Source organism: Anomaloglossus baeobatrachus, chromosome 9 (genome assembly GCF_048569485.1).
Source record: "Anomaloglossus baeobatrachus isolate aAnoBae1 chromosome 9, aAnoBae1.hap1, whole genome shotgun sequence".
NCBI lineage: Eukaryota > Metazoa > Chordata > Amphibia > Anura > Aromobatidae > Anomaloglossus > Anomaloglossus baeobatrachus.
Window position 1 is genome coordinate 21038861 of NC_134361.1, and position 21372 is coordinate 21060232.

Sequence of the window (21372 nt, forward strand, 5' to 3'; positions counted from 1 at the left end):
GCGCTATCGGACGAAATTAACTTTATTTTTCCCAGCAGCCTACAGCTTTCAGTCATAGAGGCGCGACTGGCTTTAGTCACCACTCAATACATAGTGAGCAGGGGCTGTACCCGCGCCCCGGCACTGACGGACATCCAGCTCTGCATTGGATCAGTACAAAGGCGGCTGTCAGCCAGTGCCGTGGTTACAGCCGCCGCTCACTGTATAACGAGCGGTAACTAAAGCAGTGCTGGTCGTGCCTCTATGATTGAGAGCTATAGGCTGCTGGGAGGAATAAAATTAATATCATCCTGGCAGCCGTGCCTTAAGTAACTGCAGCCATATTTGCAGGTTAATATAGTTTTTTGAGATGACAGGTTCCTTTGAAGTCAAAATTTTGGATCAAAGCCAAAGGACGGGTGCGCATGCCTAACACTAAATGTTACACATCAGTGATATCTAGAGAATGCATGTGCAAAGTATAAACAATATTTAGTTTTCAAGAACCATTTAGTCTCAAAACACAGCGACATCTTATCTGTGAGTGACATCTCAGCTAGAAACCAGCATCTTGTAGAACATTCCACAAATGTCTTCAGGCCACGCTTCTTTTTTTTAAGCTGAAATTAGCAAAACATGATTTTATAAAGCTGGTATATAGCTGACGTATAACAAGTAATATAACACATTGGCTACTTGTAGGTTATATTAGCTGTATTGATTATTTTCTTCATCAATGGTATGTTTGGTTGGAGGGAAGTAACATAATGCACCAAAAATAAACAAAATATCACAAAATATTCACTGCTTGCCTTTCATGTTTTCCTTTGCCAACATCTTGCTGTTTATTTGGGCATAATAAGGTGATAGAAAATTCCATGAAAAAAGCTGCAAAAACTGCACACAGGAGCAATTCACCAAAATTCTGGCGTAAAAGCTTTGAGAAGATGAAAACTTTTGGTAAACTTCAAGTTGCACCAAAATTTTGTGACTTTTGACGTTTTCTTGCCACTTTCTCCTACCACCACCGAAATGTGCAATGCTGGGATGCGGCAGGGGCAAGGTGACGCCACAGCTCCTCTATGGCCGGGATCACATGTCCTGTAATCATCTGTTAGAACTGATCCTGAAGAGATCCGTTGGCAAAATGACGTCCGCTCGATTTATTTTTTTTAACATGGGAGTTTATGTAGGACGGATCTGTTAACGGATTGCTATTTATCTTTTATTTGTAACGGATCCTGTAAGAAAAAAATCAGATCTGTTACAAATGTAAGAATAACGGAAGACTAAATAGCGATCCGTTAATGGATCCGTTCTCCAATGACAAAAAAACGGATCCGGCGGACATCAGTTATTTAACAAAGGACCGGAAAGTTGTGTTTGCAGAAATTTTTCTCAGCAGATCCCTGCAGGATCCATTCTAATGGACGATCACCGGATATGTGAACTAATTCATTACGAGCTGCGATGTTTTCTGCTCAACAAGTCTGCCTGGAGTGAGATTTCTGGTGTCACGCTCGGATGGACCTCTTCATGAATCAGGAGCATCTGACCGGATACAATTTCAGATCTACAGGTCCGGGAGCACTTGACAGGTCCGGGAGCACTTGACAGGTCCGGGAGCACTTGACAGGTCCGGGAGCACTTGGGCACCAGCGATCATAATATGGTAAGCTTCAAAGTAATATTCAATAGAATATTTCAAAGAGGAAATGCTAAAACCTGGAATTTTAGGAAAGCTGATTTCAACATCTTAAGGGAAGGGCTTAAATGTGTAGACTGGGATAATGTCATGGTAACTGGGGATACTGAACATAAATGGGGAAAGTTTAGGGATATACTACTAGAGTCCTGTAAAAAAACTTATACCTTCTGGTAATAAAATGTCCAGGAATAAAAAGAAACCACTATAGATAAATAAGACAGTACAAAGTATAATAAAACAAAAACAAAGGGTGTTTAAAATCTTGAAGGCTGAGAATACAGAAATAGCATTGCAGGAGTATAAAGATATCAATAGGAAATGCAAAAAAGAAATCAAACAAGCAAAACTAGCTACTGAAACAAAAATCGCCAATGACATTATAAATCCCAAAATCTTTTATAAATACATTAATGCCAAAAGGAAAACAAAGGATAGTATCGGCCCCTTAAAATATAATAACAAGTTAGTTATAGAGGACAAACAAAAGACTGAGATATTAAATAGGCATTTCTCATCTGTGTTCACCAAGGATCTGACTGTACCAAGGATCATTCAACAAGTGAAAAATCAAAGTTCATCACCCGATATAATTAATTTAACATAAGAAGAAGTACGCCTACGTCTGAGTAAATTAAACATTGACAAATCCCCAGGGCCAGATGGCATTCATCCATGAATATTGAGGGAATTGAGCTCCATAATCGACAGACCGCTGTATCTCATCATTTTAGACTCGCTTGTAACAGGGTTGGTGCCTCAGGATTGGAGGATTGCTGATGTGGTACTGATATTTAAGAAAGGTAAGAGGGTAGATCCAGGCAACTACCGTCCAGTAAGCCTGACATCAGTAGTATGCAAAGTTTTTGAGGGCATTTTAAGGGATGACATGCAAAAATATGTTGCAGGAAATAATATAATAACTGACAGACAGTATGGATTCATGAAAGATAAGTCGTGTCTAACCAATCTGTTGGGGTTCTATGAGGGGGTAAGTGCAAACCTGGATATTGGTAATGCAGCTGATGTGATTTATTTGGACTTTGCAAAGGCATTTGATACTGTACCACATAATAGCCTTATACTAAAGCTCCAGAAGCAAGAACTAGGGGAAACTATATGCAACTGGGTAAGGAATTGGCTAAAAGATCGGAAACAAAGAGTAGTCATAAATGGTACATTCTCTAAATGGGCCATAGTCAGCAGTGGGGTGCCGCAGGGATCTGTACTGGGAGCAGTGGGGGCCGCAGGGATCTGTAATGGGAGCAGTGGGGACTGCAGGGATCTGTGCTAGGACCAATTCTTTTTAATCTCTTTATTAATGACCTTGTAGATGGGATTGATAGTAAAGTGTCAGTCTTTGCTGATGACACCAAACTATGTAGGATATTAAAAACTGACCTTGATAGTACAATATTACAAAAAGATCTGGATAAGATGTTAGAATGGGCAGATACTTGGCAAATGAGATTTAATGTTGATAAATGTAAAGTAATGCACCTAGGACGGAGTAATCCTATAGCTGCGTATACATTAAATGGAAGTAAACTCGGGACTACAGAACAGGAGAAGGACTTGGGTATTCTCATTACAAATAAGCTGAGCAGCAGCACTCAATGTCAGGCAGCAGCTGCTAAAGCAAACAAGATTCTAGGGTGTATAAAAAGAGAGAGATTAGATCCTGTGATCCCAACGTATTGTTACCCTCTATAAATCACTGGTAAGGCCACATCTGGAATATGGGATCCACATTTTAAAAAGGACATTCAGAAGTTAGAGTCAGTTCAAAGGCGGGCAACTAGACTACTACAAGGAATGGAGGCCTCACATATGATGACAGGTTGGAAAAGTTAGATATGTTTAGCTTAGAAAAAAGACGTCTCAGAGGAGATCTCATTTATATGTATAAATACATGTGTGGTCAATATAAAGGACTGGCACATGACTTATTTCTTCCAAAGACAATACTAAGGACCAGGGGGCACTCACTGCGAGTGGAAGAAAAGCGATTCCGACAGCTAAATAGGAAAGGGTTCTTTACAGTTAGAGCAGTCAGACTGTGGAATGCCGACCACAAGAGGTAGTAATGGCAGATACTATAACAGCTTTATATCAGGGCTGGATGATTTACTCAGTACACACATTGTCGGTTATAAATGACTTAGTGACCAAATGTAGAACTGGTGGAGGAAGGTTGAACTAGATGGACCTAGGGCTTTTTTTCAACCTAAGTAACTATGTAACTATGACTGTGTTGGGAGCATTTTTTGGGATTGTGGGAAAAAAACATTATGAATTTCATGCATTTGTTTTTTAAATATTTTTTTTTCCTATAGAAAAGTGCATGATAACAATCCCATACCCTTTATACTTTGCCAATAAAAAACAACAATAATTGTTAAAATGCACAATTGCAATAAAAATTGAAATAACATAAAAATACATAAATGGGGAATGTAAACTTTATAACTAACAATGGAACTATGTAAATGTCTTTCATCCCAGTGTTGTCCAGTAGCGGTGAGCGCGGTCAGATCTGTATAAATCTGCGCCGCGCTTCCTTATTTCCTGCAGCTGCAGATTATTAAAGGGAACGTGTCACCAGGTTTGGTGACTACAAGCTGCGGCCACCACCAGTCTGCCCTTATATACAGTATTCTGGAATGCGGTATATAGGAGCCCACTGGTGGTGGCCGCAGTTTAAAGTCGCCAAATGTTGTGACAGGTCCCCTTAAAGATTCAGTTTGACTTCCAGATCTAAAATCACCTTGTGCCCTGGAAGGAGCGTCTTCCCAGAGACTTATGATGTCATCTGACTGCTGATTGTCTATTGGCCACAAAATATAGAGCAGACTCCTGTGCTGTGGACTCTCACTATCACTGACAGATCCTACCAAGCTGCAGAGATGAGAGGGTCGATAGCGGGGCTGCTGCTGGTATACAGCGCCATATCCCTCCCTGCAACAGGTATACGGCGCCTGACACAGAACGCTGCATTGTAACTCATATCTGCTTTGTTGGTTGCACAATATTTGACTTTTGTTTTTATTATGTAGCTGCAATTATGACTTTATTATTAATATTATAAGTACGGTAAATATTTCTGCCCCGTATTCCACACATCACTGCCCCCTATAGGACACCGCAACATGAACATTAATGACAATTCTACCCTTGTTAGTATTTGTGAATATTTCCTCATTTACATTGTTCCCGTGGCTGTTTATATAGAGTTTTATGTTGGTTTTTATGTTTTTTTTGCAGGTTTCGTCATACAGGAGATTTCACTTTGCCGCTTTGGAGATGATAAAAATGGAAATGTTACACTTCAGTATTTTATTGTATTCAATCACCAGAATATTGTTGGATACGACAGTAACATGACTATGTTTCTTCCTAATGAATCCATCATAATCAATGAAACGATGAAGGTTGTGAAACGATTTGCTACAGAATTCAACACTAATCCTGACATGTTACATTATGTGGAGTCTCAAGAGAAAAGGTGCAAAAACGAAATAAAGACGTACTGGAACTACACAGTGGAAAGACGCGGTGAGTAATGGTCGTCCGACCGCGGGACGTGATGGCGGTAATATGCCACCACCATGCCTAAAGCGTTTTGTATGTCCATAGAACTAACTTGAGGCTCCTGGGCCCCAAATCTGTACCGGGGCCCCCATCTACCAGGGGCCACTTATAATCATAGACATTTAGATGTTCAGAAATGGAAACTATGAATGTTCTCCAGTCTAAAGCTTCCCATAGACATAGAGTAAATGTAATGTAATTATCCAGGATTAAACTGAAGTGATAATATCCATAGATAGAAATATGGTAAATGAGAAGCTTTGGTAATAAAATATACCCATGTATCCAGGTACTTGTTCACCAGACATTTGTTCTCCTTACTTGTCCAAATCCTTAAAGGGGTTGTCTCCTACAAGGACAATCCCTCTGATTCCACGTTTCCCCAAAGTAAACTAATAAAGCCTATTCTCCCCGTCTTCGGACAAAACGGAATTAAGCACAGCGGCTGCGCTCCCGTCATGTTAATTTTCCGTTTGGTCCAAAGGCGAGGAGAAGAAAGTCAGAGCTGATTGGACACGGGGCTCATGTGATGTCACAATGTCATGAGCGAAGTGAGCGAGTAACGGTCCGTCCTTCCTGCATTGTGTGACACTTCTGCCTTTATTTCTCTGCAGAGCGGCCGTCTATGGAGGTGTTTGTTCATGATGAGAACGAGGACAATCTCCCGCTCCTAATCTGCTTTGTTTGGGGCTTTTACCCTGATAACATTACTGTGTCCTGGATAAAAAATAATAAGACTGTGGTTAAAACTGAAACTGAGGCCGTGAAAACTGGGGAATGGAGCTACCAGGTGGTTTCCAAACTGGATCTGAGGGACGCTCTTCCCACAGATGACTACACCTGTAAGGTGGAACATCAGAGCTTAGAGGAGCCCATGACTAAGACGTGGAGTAAGTATGAGGCCAACATCTCGGCACCTCCGGGAGCTCAGTGCTGGGTCCTCCAGACCTTCTTCTTTATGTTTATTGGATTTTTCTGCATCAACATCTTACCTTAATATTCCATTGATAACATTTGATGAATAACTTGAAGGTTTGAGTGATTTTCCGGATAAAATAGAGGGGAAAAATTGGGGAAATTTACTAAGCAAAATGCTAGAATTGTAGAATAAAATTGCACATGAGATCCAATAACATACAGTGGTGTTCATAAGTCCTGCATAGGCATAAAGAAAACTATATATTTCATACTTCTGCAGCTCTACAGTGAAACTGGTGGAACATATATGTTTTGTAATCCCTCATTGTATGCCATACTAGTTTTTGAATGTCCCAAGTGTATAGATTGTTCTGATATGTGCATTTTTGATATTTTTTTTACAGCATAACCATACCTACACCAGTACAGTGTGTAGAATGGTGAACAGGTTTCTAAGTTCATTACCTTCCAATGCAAGTTCACACAGACTTAAATTTTACTTTTTAAGATTTATTATTTTTTATTTTATTCAGAGTCCTGAAAAGGGCCTTTTGAGTGCATCTTTAGCTTATTGGCAGCCTTTGCATCACTGTGTCATTGAGTGAACAAGCTCCTGCAGATGTTCACGAGTGATGATGTGGTTCCAGGCCTGTATCAGAGCCTCAATCAACTCTCTCTTGGTCCTTGGCTGTTTTTTTAGATATCTCTATTGATACCTTGTGCCACACATTTTCCATTGGATTGAGGTCCAGGGACTGGGCTGGCCGGTCAATAGTAGCCGCCTTGTTCTTTTCTTTCCATTCCGTTACTGTCTTAGCTCTGTGACAAGGAGCATTATCATCCTGGAAGATATAATCCCCTGAAAACAGGTGTTGAGCAGAAGGCAGCATTTTCTTATTAAGGCTGTCCATGTATTTTTTTGCATTAACCATACCCTCCACAATATGAAGCCTTCCAACACCATTGGCTGCCATACAGCCCCAGACCATTACTTTCATCGGATGTTTCACAGAGAAGCTCAAACACTCTGGCTTGTGCTCTTCATGTGGAAACCTTCTCACATAAGACTTGCCATCATTTCCTAAAATGCAAAAAGTGCTTTCATCACTAAATAGCACTTTTTCCCACTCCTCCTTCATTTTGAATATTTCAATGCCCACAGTTTTCGCCTTTGTCTTTGTATGGCTGTCATCAATGGCTTCTTTCGGGCCTTGCACCCTGTATGGCTGAGAAAAAAAAAAAGGGAACCAGCACGATCTGAAATTGGCATGCATCAAATAAAAAGTGAAAATTCACAAATGTATTCCAACTGTACTATGATAAAAAAATGAGATTTTTAGCAAATAATTGATCAATTTTTTGAGCCACCCCTGCCAACGTCACGGCAAATCTCAATAGGGGGGTCCTACTCTACATTCTGTATTTCATGTGCCATGCGGCCTCCCAGACAAAGTCAAAAGCAGAACCATAATAGAGCACACATACCTGTAACCTGTATATATAACCGCTTCTATGTTGCAAAAAGGCACTTGTGGATAGAGACCAGCCCAGGTCCCAGCATGTGGAGCAAGCCCTACACATACCAGGACTATATCAGAACTGATCCTCCCAGTGTCAAACAGCAACCATTGATAAAGGCGGACCAGATCCAAGAATGGTGCTTAATTAGCATTGCCTGTGGAAAGGGGTGAGGTAACTGAGTCTGAACAGCTACCAACAGGAGGAATATATTGCAAACCAAAATCAGGCGTGCATGGTATGGTGTTGGTCAGACACCAGATTTGTAGCATAACTACGGTCAAAACAGAGAAAAAAAGGGAACCAGCACGATCTGAAATTGGCATGCATCAAATAAAAAGTGAAAATTCACAAATTTATTCCAACTGTACTATGATAAAAAAATGAGATTTTTAGCAAATAATTGATCAATTTTTTGAGCCACCCCTGCCAACGTCACGGCAAATCTCAATAGGGGGGTCCTACTCTACATTCTGTATTTCATGTGCCATGCGGCCTCCCAGACAAAGTCAAAAGCAGAACCATAATAGAGCACACATACCTGTAACCTGTATATATAACCGCTTCTATGTTGCAAAAAGGCACTTGTGGATAGAGACCAGCCCAGGTCCCAGCATGTGGAGCAAGCCCTACACATACCAGGACTATATCAGAACTGATCCTCCCAGTGTCAAACAGCAACCATTGATAAAGGCGGACCAGATCCAAGAATGGTGCTTAATTAGCATTGCCTGTGGAAAGGGGTGAGGTAACTGAGTCTGAACAGCTACCAACAGGAGGAATATATTGCAAACCAAAATCAGGCGTGCATGGTATGGTGTTGGTCAGACACCAGATTTGTAGCATAACTACGGTCAAAACAGAGAAAAAAAGGGAACCAGCACGATCTGAAATTGGCATGCATCAAATAAAAAGTGAAAATTCACAAATTTATTCCAACTGTACTATGATAAAAAAATGAGATTTTTAGCAAATAATTGATCAATTTTTTGAGCCACCCCTGCCAACGTCACGGCAAATCTCAATAGGGGGGTCCTACTCTACATTCTGTATTTCATGTGCCATGCGGCCTCCTAGATAAAGTCAAAAGCAGAACCATAATAGAGCACACATACCTGTAACCTGTATATATAACCGCTTCTATGTTGCAAAAAGGCACTTGTGGATAGAGACCAGCCCAGGTCCCAGCATGTGGAGCAAGCCCTACACATACCAGGACTATATCAGAACTGATCCTCCCAGTGTCAAACAGCAACCATTGATAACCATTACTATGCATGCCAATTTCAGATCATGCAATACTATGCATGCCAATTTCAGATCATGCAATACTATGCATGCCAATTTCAGATCATGCTGGCTCCCCTCTCACCCTGTATGGCTGTCATCAATGGCTTCTTTCGGGCCTTGCACCCTCTCAATCCTGCTTCCAAACATCTCTTCCTAACAGTTGATGTTGCTACCTCAATATTGCACTTTTCTTGCCATTCTCGCAGAAGCTGAGGAGAGGTGAGCTTTCCATTGGCAAGGGATGTTCTTATCAGTACTCGATCCTCCCTTTTAGTTGACTTTCTGGGCCGACCAGATCTGGTCCTGTCCTGGGTAATTCCAAGCTGCTTATGTTTCTGCAAAATTCTTACAACTGTACTCTGATTACAGCCGACCTTCCTTGCGATCTGGGGGCCAGTATAACCCTCTTCATGTAGCACCACAACTCGCACACAATCCTCCGCTGACAAAAATCTGAAGGCTCCCATCATAAAGCTCTACAGTATGATTCACTAGATAGACCTATAGATAAAACAAACAAACTAAGCAGCAGATGTGATTCAATGTAATGTAATGTGATTGGCTGCTATATCTAGGTTATGATTGGTCACAAGAACCTCATCTGAGATTGGCTAATTTTGGATCTGAAGCTGTATAATATTTAGTTGTGCTTTCAATTCCCATATTGTTGCAATAATTTCAGGCAAAACTGCTTCAAAAGCTAAAAATATTACAGGGAGAGAATGCAAAATTGTTTTCTGAACAAAAGTACGGTATATATAATATGTCATATTAGCATCGAAGATATTCGACAGGAAACGTTTAAAACTTGAAAAATCAATTTATCCTATGCAGGACTTATGAACACCACTGTATATTAATTACACTTCTTAGTTTTAAAGATGGGGGCATGGCTGAGACGAGTCTATAAAATGCAACCAGTTAAGACACACCATTATTTTTATGCAAAATATTAGTGTAGAAACGCAAAAGAAAATGTGACCTAAGGAAGAGAAAGTGTCTATCTTGTCCAGAAAGATGATTCAGCCCCAGATACCATGTCTCACTATCAAGTTGAAACAGCAGAAAAAACAGTCTTTAAATTTGCCTTATATTACATCATATCCCATGGCCCAAGAACCACCAACACCAAAGTAAGTTGCACATAGAAAAACTTTAATTGGTTGGGTCAAGCATATAAATATTACATGGGATATAAAAATTGTGACAAGTAAGAAGGTTAAATGACACATAAGAGCGAATAAAGAACCCCATGTGGGGCTACATGGATCAAATTAGGTGCACACAAAAGGGTGTACTCCCAGCAGGGCCAGTGTAAGTGCCTTTTACAAAACGCAGGTTCACCTAATCAAGAACTCTAGGCACATTACAAATAAATGAACAGGAATATATTCCCAGCAGAGCCAGTGTAAGTGCCTATACAAAAGATAAATTCACAGTCAGTGACAGAATAACACTTTAATAGATGACAATAGGCATGTTACTCACACACATCATCCGGTGAACAGGGATATGTTCCCAGCAAGGTCAGTGTAAATGCCATTGCAATAAACAGGTTCACAGTGAGTGATAGAGTAACACTTAAGTATATGAACATAGGCACACTGCCCAGGCATCTAGTCCAATGGACAGGGATATATTCCCAGCAGGGCCAGTGTACGTGCCTATATCATAAACAGGTTCACAGCAAATGACAGAGTAACACTTTAGTGCATGACAATAGGCACATTACACAAACACATGGTCCAACGGACAGGGAAGTATTCCCAGCAAAACCAATGTAAGTGCCTTTCCAAGTTCACAGTAATGACAGGATAACACTTAGTACATAATCATAGGCACATTACCCAAACACATAGCCCGGTGGATATTCCACCAATTATAGCACTCACATGCAGTCACACAAGGGGAAAAAAGTCCCAATACGTATTTCGTGATGACTTCCTCAGGGGACCATGGTCTGATTTTTGCTTTTTTTTTCTCCCCTTCTTCTAAGAGCCTTAACTTTTTCATTTCTTTATTGACGTCATTGTATGAGGGCTTGTTTTTTTTTAGTTTTCAATGACACCAACCATATAATGTTGCATAAAACAGTGAAAGGATTTCTAATTGGGGTGAAATGGTGAAACCCTCCCGCAACTCTGCCATTATTTTTGGGGCTTCATTATGTTCAATGATCCAATAACATGATTCTTCAAGTCGGTAGAATTATGGCAATACCAAATTTTGTTGTTTTTTTTGCTTATAGCATATACTGCAATACCATAAGATTGTAAAAGTCACGATTTATTATGTAGCATCTCTGGCTGAACGTCATAGGAAAACCAAGATGGCAGCGTCGGCGACCTTCAGCAGGTAACGAATCGGTGCCCCGCAACCATGTTGCGATGGGTCATTGGGATCGCAAGCAGCTTCCATTTGCTTGCCACGTTTAAATGGTAGACAATCATGTGGGTGGAGCTAAGACAACCATATTTTCAGTTTGGGTGCTGTGAAAGAACTGTCCCCCGCAAAAAGAAGGTCCTCTGTATTGTGTATAGCAGGTGCGAGTACCCCTGCGCTTTATTGTGTGATTTTCTTTAGGGCTTGCTTCTTTGCTCTATCTTGTTTGTTTTTCACCTTTATTTTATAGTAATAATATGTTAATTGGTTTTTTTTTGTTTTGGGGACGTTATTTAAATTTTTACAGAATTCAGATCATTCTGTGGATCATTAAAGGGTTAATCGCACCTCCAGAATCCTATTCCAATATGTAGTAGGTGTAGTAATAATATTAGCAAATACCTCCAGTTACAAATGTAGTATAGTTCTCCTGATATAGCCATGTCTCTTACCTCATGTGCAGGGCATTGCAACTTAGAGTTCCATGGTTACGACCATGAGCAACTAACTGTCATTATATGAGTGGACATAACCATGGATACCTAAGCTCTAATACCCTGCACATGAGGTAAGAGACATGGTATATCAGGAAAACTATACTATATTTCTTATTGGAGGTATTTGCTAATAATATTATTATTACACTAGCTGTACTACCCGGCTTCGCCCGGGTTAATAACTGCTGTTAACAAAATAGAATGTATTAACAAAAATGTATTCTGCACACAAAAACCACAAAACAAATAGATATAAATGTAATTATAATGTCTGTCTCCCCCTCTGTATATATCTCTCTGTCTCTCTCTCTCTCTTTGTCTGTCTGTCTCTTTCTCCGTCTGTCTCAATCTCTTTCCCTGTCTGTCTATCTATCTCTTTCCCTGTCTGTCTATCTATCACTGTCACTTTCCCTGTCGGTCTCTTTCCCTCTTTTTCCCTGTCTATCTCTTTCCCTGTCTGTCTATGTATCACTGTCACTTTCCCTGTCTGTCTCTTTCCCTCTTTTTCCCTATCTCTTTCCCTGTCTATCTCTTTCCCTCTGTCTCTTTCCCTGTGTCTGTCTCTTTGTCTGTCTCTTTACATGTCTTTGTCTGTCTCTTACCCTGTCTGTCTCTTTCCCTTTCTTCCCCTGTCAGTCTGTTTCCCTGTGTCTGTCTCTGTCTCTTTGTCTGTGTCTGTCTCTTTACCTGTCTGTGTCTGTCTCTTAACCTGTCTCTCTCTCTTTCCTTCTCTTTCCCTGTCTGTCTCTTTCCCTGTCAGTCTGTATCTTTGTCTGTGTCTATCTCTTTGTGTCTGTCTCTTACCCTGTCTATGTCTGTTTCTTACCTTGTCTGTGTCTGCCTCTTTCCCTGTCTGTGTCTGCCTCTTTCCCTGGCTGCATTGTGACACGCCAACATTCCATATAAGGGCGTGGCTGCTCATTCTTCTGAAGTTCTGGCTGCACTGTGGCTCCCAGCTCCATTCGCTTTAATGGAGGCAGGTTTTTTGGCGAATAACTGTAAAGCGCGGGGTTAAAATTTCCCCTCAAAACATAGCCTATGATGCTCTCTGGGTCCAGACGTGTGAGTGTGCAAAATTTTGTGGCTGTAGCTGCGACGGTGCAGATGCCAATCCCGGACATACACACACACACACATACACACACACACACACATTTACACATTCAGCTTTATATATTAGATATACGATGGACACTGGAGCTGGGAATACCCCTTTTAAGTCTTCGGCAACTTGTAAGGCCTCATTCAGACGTCCATGATTTTTCTGAATGCATATTCTGGCCCGGCCTTCACCAGTGTCAGTGGTCAGTGTCCATTCTTATCACAGTTTCAATTTTTTTTTTAGTTTTCTCACACTTCTGTCAGACAAACATGAGAATCAGGCGCACATGGACAGCATCGAGGTCTGATTTTCTCACAGCCCATAGACTTGTATTGATGAGTCTGATTTGTGACTAAAGCAAAACCAAACCTGTCCCTGTGGTAAGAAAACAAGTAAAAGCAAAAAAAATTGTTCCGTGTAAAGAACTCAGAGACTATAATGGGTGCGAGCTCCAATCCCCAAAAAATAGGGATAGACCTTGTGCCAGAAACTCTGCGGTGTGAATGAGGCCTCCTCCTCATGGGGCAGAAAATGTATGGATTTTCACTAAATTTTCCTACCAGTTTGTGACAAACTCTGCAGAGGACGGTGGCTGTGAGGCCGAGGCCTAAACCTTCGATCACAGCGTATAGTTTCCTGTGTATGCGGCTTTTCCTCGGTCTCTGGCGCAGATCGAGGCTTTTTCCCGCTTCTCACTCATTATTTCTTATTACACAGGAGCTGGTCTGACTTCCATTCAGATCATTAAGATCAGCGTTTCCTCTGTGATCTTCGCGCTGGGACTGATCGTCTTGATATCAGGAGTCGTGTGCTGGAGAAACGCCAAGAGAAGCGGTAAGAGCATAAGAACATGGACTAATGACATTTTTAAAGGATCATTCAAGACTGCAGTTTTTTCTAAAAAAAAAAACCCCAATGGGTGCTTTACTCACCCTCCCTGGGTCCGACACCACATCTCTGCTGCTGCTCCCAGTGTCTGTTCATGTCTGTATATTGACAGCTAATCAGAGAGGTCAGCGGGTCTGATAGGCTCATGCCGTCTACTCAGGTAGAGCCGTTGAGCTCAGTGATTGTCTGCAGCACCAACATCATATTGAGGTCAGTGGGCCTGAGGACCTTGTGCCATATACTCGGGTAGAGCCGCTGACCTCAGTGATTGTCTGCAGCGCTGATGTCATGTTGACGGCCAATCAGTGAGGTCAGCAGGTCTGAGCGGCGCATGCTGTTTACTCGGGCAGAGCCACTGGGTTCAGAGATTGTGTGCAGCGCTGAGTCTCTGCCGCTGTTCCTGGTGCTTGACATCACGTCTACAGCCAATCAGTGAGGTCAGCAGATCTGAGCGTCTCGTGTCGTCTACTCAGGCAGAGCCTCTGAGCTCAGTGATTGTCTGCAGCGCTATTGATGTGCATCCAAGTAACGGAGAACAAGATCAGCAGTGGAGCCTCAGTGTTGGACCTGGGGAGGGTGGGTAAGGGTAATTTTTTTTTTTAATTTTTTATTTTTTTTTACGACAATCTGCATTTGGAGACAGAACATTCTTGAAAACCCCTTTGCCTTTGGTCTCATAAAGTGAATTTCCGCCTATTACGTCCTCATTTGGTGTGAAAGTTGGACATTCACTTTATGGGATAAAGACAAAACCGCGTCCTATCATCTTCTGCGCTTCTGGGTCCCTGTACAAGAGATGGACACCAGTGACGCCCTCTGCCTTATAGCGATGGCTCCTTCCGGGGTTTTACCCGAATCTTCTCTTGAGTGCTGGGTCACACGTGATCTGATGTCGGCAGAATTCCCAACTTGATTTTTTTTCTAGAAACATTTTCCAAAATAATCTACGTTTTTTCGGACACATCGGAAAATCACATTTAAACCTCACGATTCTAAGTGATACATTTCAGAAAACTCATTCCTTTTACTGGTTCTGTAAAACACGCCATTAGAAGAACTGCGGCGCCACCTGCTGGAGACCTGCAACAATTACATTCTAGGGGGTGTTGGTCATTTTGGAGCAACACACTTTATATATGACGCCGGTTTGTTAATGCACAATAAACAGTAAAAAGAAAAAGAATCAAAAAGTTGATCATGACATCGAATACACGATAAAAGGCGTCAATAAAAAATTGTAAAGTCAGCGAGTCAGTCCAAGACCGGACTCCTAAGCCCTGACCCACAGGACAGCAGGACTCCTAAGCTCTGACACCCAGGACAGCAGGACTCCTAAGCTCTGACCCACAGGACAGCAGGACTCCTAAGCTCTGAGACACAGGACAGCAGGACTCCTAAGCTCTGACCCACAGGACAGCAGGACTCCTAAGCTCTGACTCACAGGTCAGCAGGACTCCTAAGCTCTGACTCACAGGACAGCAGGACTCCTAAGCTCTGACACACAGGACAGCAGGACTCCTAAACTCTGACACCCAGGACAGCAGGACTCCTAAGCTCTGAGACACAGGACAGCAGGACTCCTAAGCTCTGACCCACAGGACAGCAGGACTCCTAAGCTCTGACCCACAGGACAGCAGGACTCCTAAGCTCTGACTCACAGGTCAGCAGGACTCCTAAGCTGCGACCCACAGGACAACAGGACTCCTAAGCTCTGACCCACAGGACAGCAGGACTCCTAAACTGTGACCCACAGGACAGCAGGACTCCTAAGCTCTGACACATAGGACAACAGGACTCCTAAGCTCTGACACACAGGACAGCAGGACTCCTAAGCTCTGAGACACAGGACAGCAGGACTCCTAAGCTCTGACACCCAGGACAGCAGGACTCCTAAGCTCTGACACATAGGACAACCGGACTCCTAAGCTCTGACCCACAGGACAGCAGGACTCCTAAGCTCTGAGACACAGGACAGCAGGATTCCTAAGCTCTGACTCACAGGACAGCAGGATTCCTAAGCTCTGACTCACAGGACAGCAGGACTCCAAAGCTCTGACCCACAGGACAGCAGGACTCCTAAGCTCTGACCCACAGGACAGCAGGACTCCTAAGCTGCGACCCACAGGACAGCAGGACTCCTAAGCTCTGACACATAGGACAACAGGACTCCTAAGCTCTGACCCACAGGACAGCAGGACTCCTAAGCTCTGACCCACAGGACAGCAGGACTCCTAAGCTGCGACCCACAGGACAGCAGGACTCCTAAGCTCTGACACATAGGACAACAGGACTCCTAAGCTCTGACCCACAGGACAGCAGGACTCCTAAGCTGCGACCCACAGGACAGCAGGACTCCTAAGCTCTGACACATAGGACAACAGGACTCCTAAGCTCTGACCCACAGGACAGCAGGACTCCTAAGCTCTGACTCACAGGACAGCAGAACTCCTAAGCTCTGATTCACAGGACAGCAGGACTCCTAAGCTCTGACCCACAGGACAGCAGGACTCCTAAGCTCTGACCCACAGGACAGCAGGACTCCTAAGCTCTGACCCACAGGACAGCAGGACTCCTAAGCTCTGACACACTGGACAGTAGGACTCCTAAGCTCTGACACACAGGACAGCAGGACTCCTAAGCTCTGACCCACAGGACAGGAGGACTCCTAAGCTCTGACCCACAGGACAGCAGGACTCCTAAGCTCTGACACACAGGACAGCAGGACTCCTAAGCTCTGACACACAGGACAGCAGGACTCCTAAGCTCTGACACACAGGACAGCAGGACTCCTAAGCTCTGACCCACAGGACAGCAGGACTCCTAAGCTCTGACACACAGGACAGCAGGACTCCTAAGCTCTGAGACACAGGACAGCAGGACTCCTAAGCTCTGAGACACAGGACAGCAGGACTCCTAAGCTCTGACCCACAGGACAGTAGGACTCCTAAGCTCTGACACCCAGGACAGCAGGACTCCTAAGCTCTGACACACTGGACAGTAGGACACCTAAGCTCTGACACACAGGACAGCAGGACTCCTAAGCTCTGACCCACAGGACAGCAGGACTCCTAAGCTCTGACACACAGGACAGCAGGACTCCTAAGCTCTGACCCACAGGACAGCAGGACTCCTAAGCTCTGACCCACAGGACAGCAGGACTCCTAAGCTGCGACCCACAGGACAGCAGGACTCCTAAGCTCTGACACATAGGACAACAGGACTCCTAAGCTCTGACCCACAGGACAGGAGGACTCCTAAGCTCTGACCCACAGGACAGCAGGACTCCTAAGCTCTGACACACAGGACAGCAGGACTCCTAAGCTCTGACACACAGGACAGCAGGACTCCTAAGCTCTGACACACAGGACAGCAGGACTCCTAAGCTCTGACCCACAGGACAGCAGGACTCCTAAGCTCTGACACACAGGACAGCAGGACTCCTAAGCTCTGAGACACAGGACAGCAGGACTCCTAAGCTCTGAGACACAGGACAGCAGGACTCCTAAGCTCTGACCCACAGGACAGTAGGACTCCTAAGCTCTGACACCCAGGACAGCAGGACTCCTAAGCTCTGACACACTGGACAGTAGGACACCTAAGCTCTGACACACAGGACAGCAGGACTCCTAAGCTCTGACCCACAGGACAGCAGGACTCCTAAGCTCTGACACACAGGACAGCAGGACTCCTAAGCTCTGACCCACAGGACAGCAGGACTCCTAAGCTCTGACCCACAGGACAGCAGGACTCCTAAGCTGCGACCCACAGGACAGCAGGACTCCTAAGCTCTGACACATAGGACAACAGGACTCCTAAGCTCTGACCCACAGGACAGCAGGACTCCTAAGCTGCGACCCACAGGACAGCAGGACTCCTAAGCTCTGACACATAGGACAACAGGACTCCTAAGCTCTGACCCACAGGACAGCAGGACTCCTAAGCTCTGACTCACAGGACAGCAGAACTCCTAAGCTCTGATTCACAGGACAGCAGGACTCCTAAGCTCTGACCCACAGGACAGCAGGACTCCTAAGCTCTGACCCACAGGACAGCAGGACTCCTAAGCTCTGACCCACAGGACAGCAGGACTCCTAAGCTCTGACACACTGGACAGTAGGACTCCTAAGCTCTGACACACAGGACAGCAGGACTCCTAAGCTCTAACCCACAGGACAGGAGGACTCCTAAGCTCTAACCCACAGGACAGCAGGACTCCTAAGCTCTGACACACAGGACAGCAGGACTCCTAAGCTCTGACACACAGGACAGCAGGACTCCTAAGCTCTGACACACTGGACAGTAGGACACCTAAGCTCTGACACACAGGACAGCAGGACTCCTAAGCTCTGACCCACAGGACAGCTGAACTCCTAAGCTCTGACCCACAGGACAGGAGGACTCCTAAGCTCTGAGACACAGGACAGCAGGACTCCTAAGCTCTGACTCACAGGACAGCAGGACTCCTAAGCTGTGACACACAGGACAGCAGGACTCCTAAGCTCTGACTCACAGGACAGCAGAACTCCTAAGCTCTGATTCACAAGACAGCAGGACTCCTAAGCTGCGACCCACAGGACAGCAGGACTCCTAAGCTCTTATTCACAAGACAGCAGGACTCCTAAGCTGCGACCCACAGGACAGCAGGACTCCTAAGCTCTGATTCACAAGACAGCAGGACTCCTAAGCTGCGACCCACAGGACAGCAGGACTCCTAAGCTCTGACCCACAGGACAGCAGGACTCCTAAGCTCTGACCCACAGGACAGCAGGACTCCTAAGCTCTGACACACTGGACAGTAGGACTCCTAAGCTCTGACACACAGGACAGCAGGACTCCTAAGCTCTGACCCACAGGACAGGAGGACTCCTAAGCTCTAACCCACAGGACAGCAGGACTCCTAAGCTCTGACACACAGGACAGCAGGACTCCTAAGCTCTGACACACAGGACAGCAGGACTCCTAAGCTCTGACACACTGGACAGTAGGACACCTAAGCTCTGACACACAGGACAGCAGGACTCCTAAGCTCTGACCCACAGGACAGCTGAACTCCTAAGCTCTGACCCACAGGACAGGAGGACTCCTAAGCTCTGAGACACAGGACAGCAGGACTCCTAAGCTCTGACTCACAGGACAGCAGGACTCCTAAGCTGTGACACACAGGACAGCAGGACTCCTAAGCTCTGACTCACAGGACAGCAGAACTCCTAAGCTCTGATTCACAAGACAGCAGGACTCCTAAGCTGCGACCCACAGGACAGCAGGACTCCTAAGCTCTGATTCACAAGACAGCAGGACTCCTAAGCTGCGACCCACAGGACAGCAGGACTCCTAAGCTCTGATTCACAAGACAGCAGGACTCCTAAGCTGCGACCCACAGGACAGCAGGACTCCTAAGCTCTGACCCACAGGACAGCAGGACTCCTAAGCTCTGACACATAGGACAGCAGGACTCCTAAGCTCTGACCCACAGGACAGCAGGACTCCTAAGCTCTGACCCACAGGACAGGAGGACTCCTAAGCTCTGAGACACAGAACAGCAGGAGTCCTAAGCTTTGACACAGGACAGCAGGACTCCTACTTGACATACAGAGCATGGACCATTTGCAGCATTATTGCAGGGTAATGAAGTGAGTTGAGCTATAATAATATGATTTTGGGACACCGGCTTATTCCCACAATACACCAGGTATCGTCCCCATATTTCACTATCACACATATCTGTTGCTGACGTACTGTCTTCTTCGGCCGGTGCCTGTTATTTTATCCTTGTCTTATCTGTATTGTCCGCACTATTAACCCTTCATGTTGTAGTTTTACAGTGCATGTTCTCTTCGTGTCTTGTAGATGACTGTCACTTCTTATCCACCCTCTTCCGTCCGTGGCGTCATATATGTGCACCATGTTTGCCTTTTTCATTCATTCCCTTAAGCAGAGAGGGGTCCGTCACTAGTGACAGCGATTCTTCATTAATTTCCGGTCCGTCACAGTCACTCTTGGATGAAGAGAGGGATCTTGGAGAAGAAAATGAGACAGCCGCTATGGATGGGCAGCTAATAGTGTGGCCTGAGCTACTGGCGCCCTTTCACCAGGGGTGTGCACTGACAGCAGTACCAAATGTGGATGATGATGATGATGATGATATCCTAACATTGTGATGAATCCCCATATACACTATAATCCCACGTCTGATATCCTGCTCGTGTACATTGCCTGGGGGCTTCATTGTGACCCTTGCAGCTGACCTCTCATAGACTACTGCAGGCAGTTATCTCATGGCAGGACAGCTGGGTATTTTCACTAGTCAATAGGAGTCTGATTGCTGGACCCCCGCTTGTCTATAGAACCAGGGTGTTTCTGATGCTTGTGCTAATATATACAGTAGCAGCCGGTTTGAAAAAGCACAGCTGCAGTGTAAAGCATGGGAGGACCTAACCGCAGGCAAAGATAAAATAAGTCTAAGCTTAATAACCTTTATAAATGGGTATTATTGGATAGTGCTTGTAAATATAAGAAATTTTACAATTTGCTGCTTATTAAAATTTCCAGCTGTTTTGAGATATTAATACTTTACTTTTATCTTCCTTACAGCTTGTTGCCTATGAGGCCGATCACTGCTTCAAATCAGGAGAACATGCAAAGTGCTTACAAGCTATTTTCCATTGAACTTGGGAAGCTGGCTGGGATTGCTGAAGCGCACGGTTTCCTCCTAATACTGGACGGCTTTGGCAAAGTGCTTACAAGCTATTTTCCATTGAGCTTGTTTTGAAGCTGGCTGGGATTGCTGAAGCGCATGGTTTCCTCCTAATACTTGACAGCTTTGGCAAAGTGCTTCCAAGCTATTTTCCATTGAGCTTGTTTTGAAGCTGGCTGGGATTGCTGAAACGCACGGTTTCCTCCTAATACTGGACGGCTTTGGCAAAGTGCTTACAAGCTAGACAAAACTGGTGGTCGGTTTCCTAGGCAACGAGCTGAAAAACAACACGAAATTGTGCATATCTCAAGAACGGCTGCAAATTTTAATAAGCTGTGAATTGCAAAAGTGCTTGTCCTATCTGACAGTAACCATCTATGAAGATGGGATTAACCCTTTATGTCACTGATATAGTTTAGTTTCTGAGCAGCAAGTAGAGAGCAAGGAAGCGTGAAATCTCAGCGATGTGTCCGTGCCCCGGACCTGTCCGTCCGTCTGTTACATATTGTCATATCCATGTCACCCCGTCATTGTTTTATCGCTCATTTATGTTTGTCTTTTCCTGTATTTGTCACATTGTCTATTTATCTGCTCTATAAATATATCACATATTTGTGTTTCTTGTGTTTGTCCTTGCCTTTCTCCATCTTTTCATTACTGTTGAGGTTCTCCAGAACTTGTGCTGCTTCTTCCTTATATCGGAGGGAACCTCCGCTCCTTATGGTTGGACCCGGCCATCCCAAAGTGGAAACGTGACCCCCCAAACCGCACTAATGGGGACCCTCAACATAGGGAGTGATAGATCCTT

At 44.4% G+C, this 21372-nt stretch overlaps 1 protein-coding gene across 2 annotated transcripts; it reads left to right on the plus strand.

Moving 5' to 3' along the window:
• The first annotated feature begins 4585 nt into the window (after positions 1-4585).
• Positions 4586-21152, plus strand: LOC142250302 (HLA class II histocompatibility antigen, DM beta chain-like). Of its 2 annotated transcripts, none has more exons than XM_075322442.1 (5): positions 4586-4651; positions 4949-5239; positions 5890-6165; positions 13700-13816; positions 20462-21152. In XM_075322442.1, the coding sequence occupies exons 1-5, from the start codon at positions 4591-4593 to the stop codon at positions 20473-20475; spliced, it is 759 nt and encodes a 252-aa protein (XP_075178557.1). In that variant the 5' UTR covers positions 4586-4590; the 3' UTR covers positions 20476-21152. The 2 variants fall into 2 exon arrangements, with proteins under 2 accessions (XP_075178557.1, XP_075178556.1); XM_075322441.1 differs by lacking the exon at positions 20462-21152 and adding an exon at positions 19718-20453.
• The last annotated feature ends 220 nt before the right edge of the window (positions 21153-21372 follow it).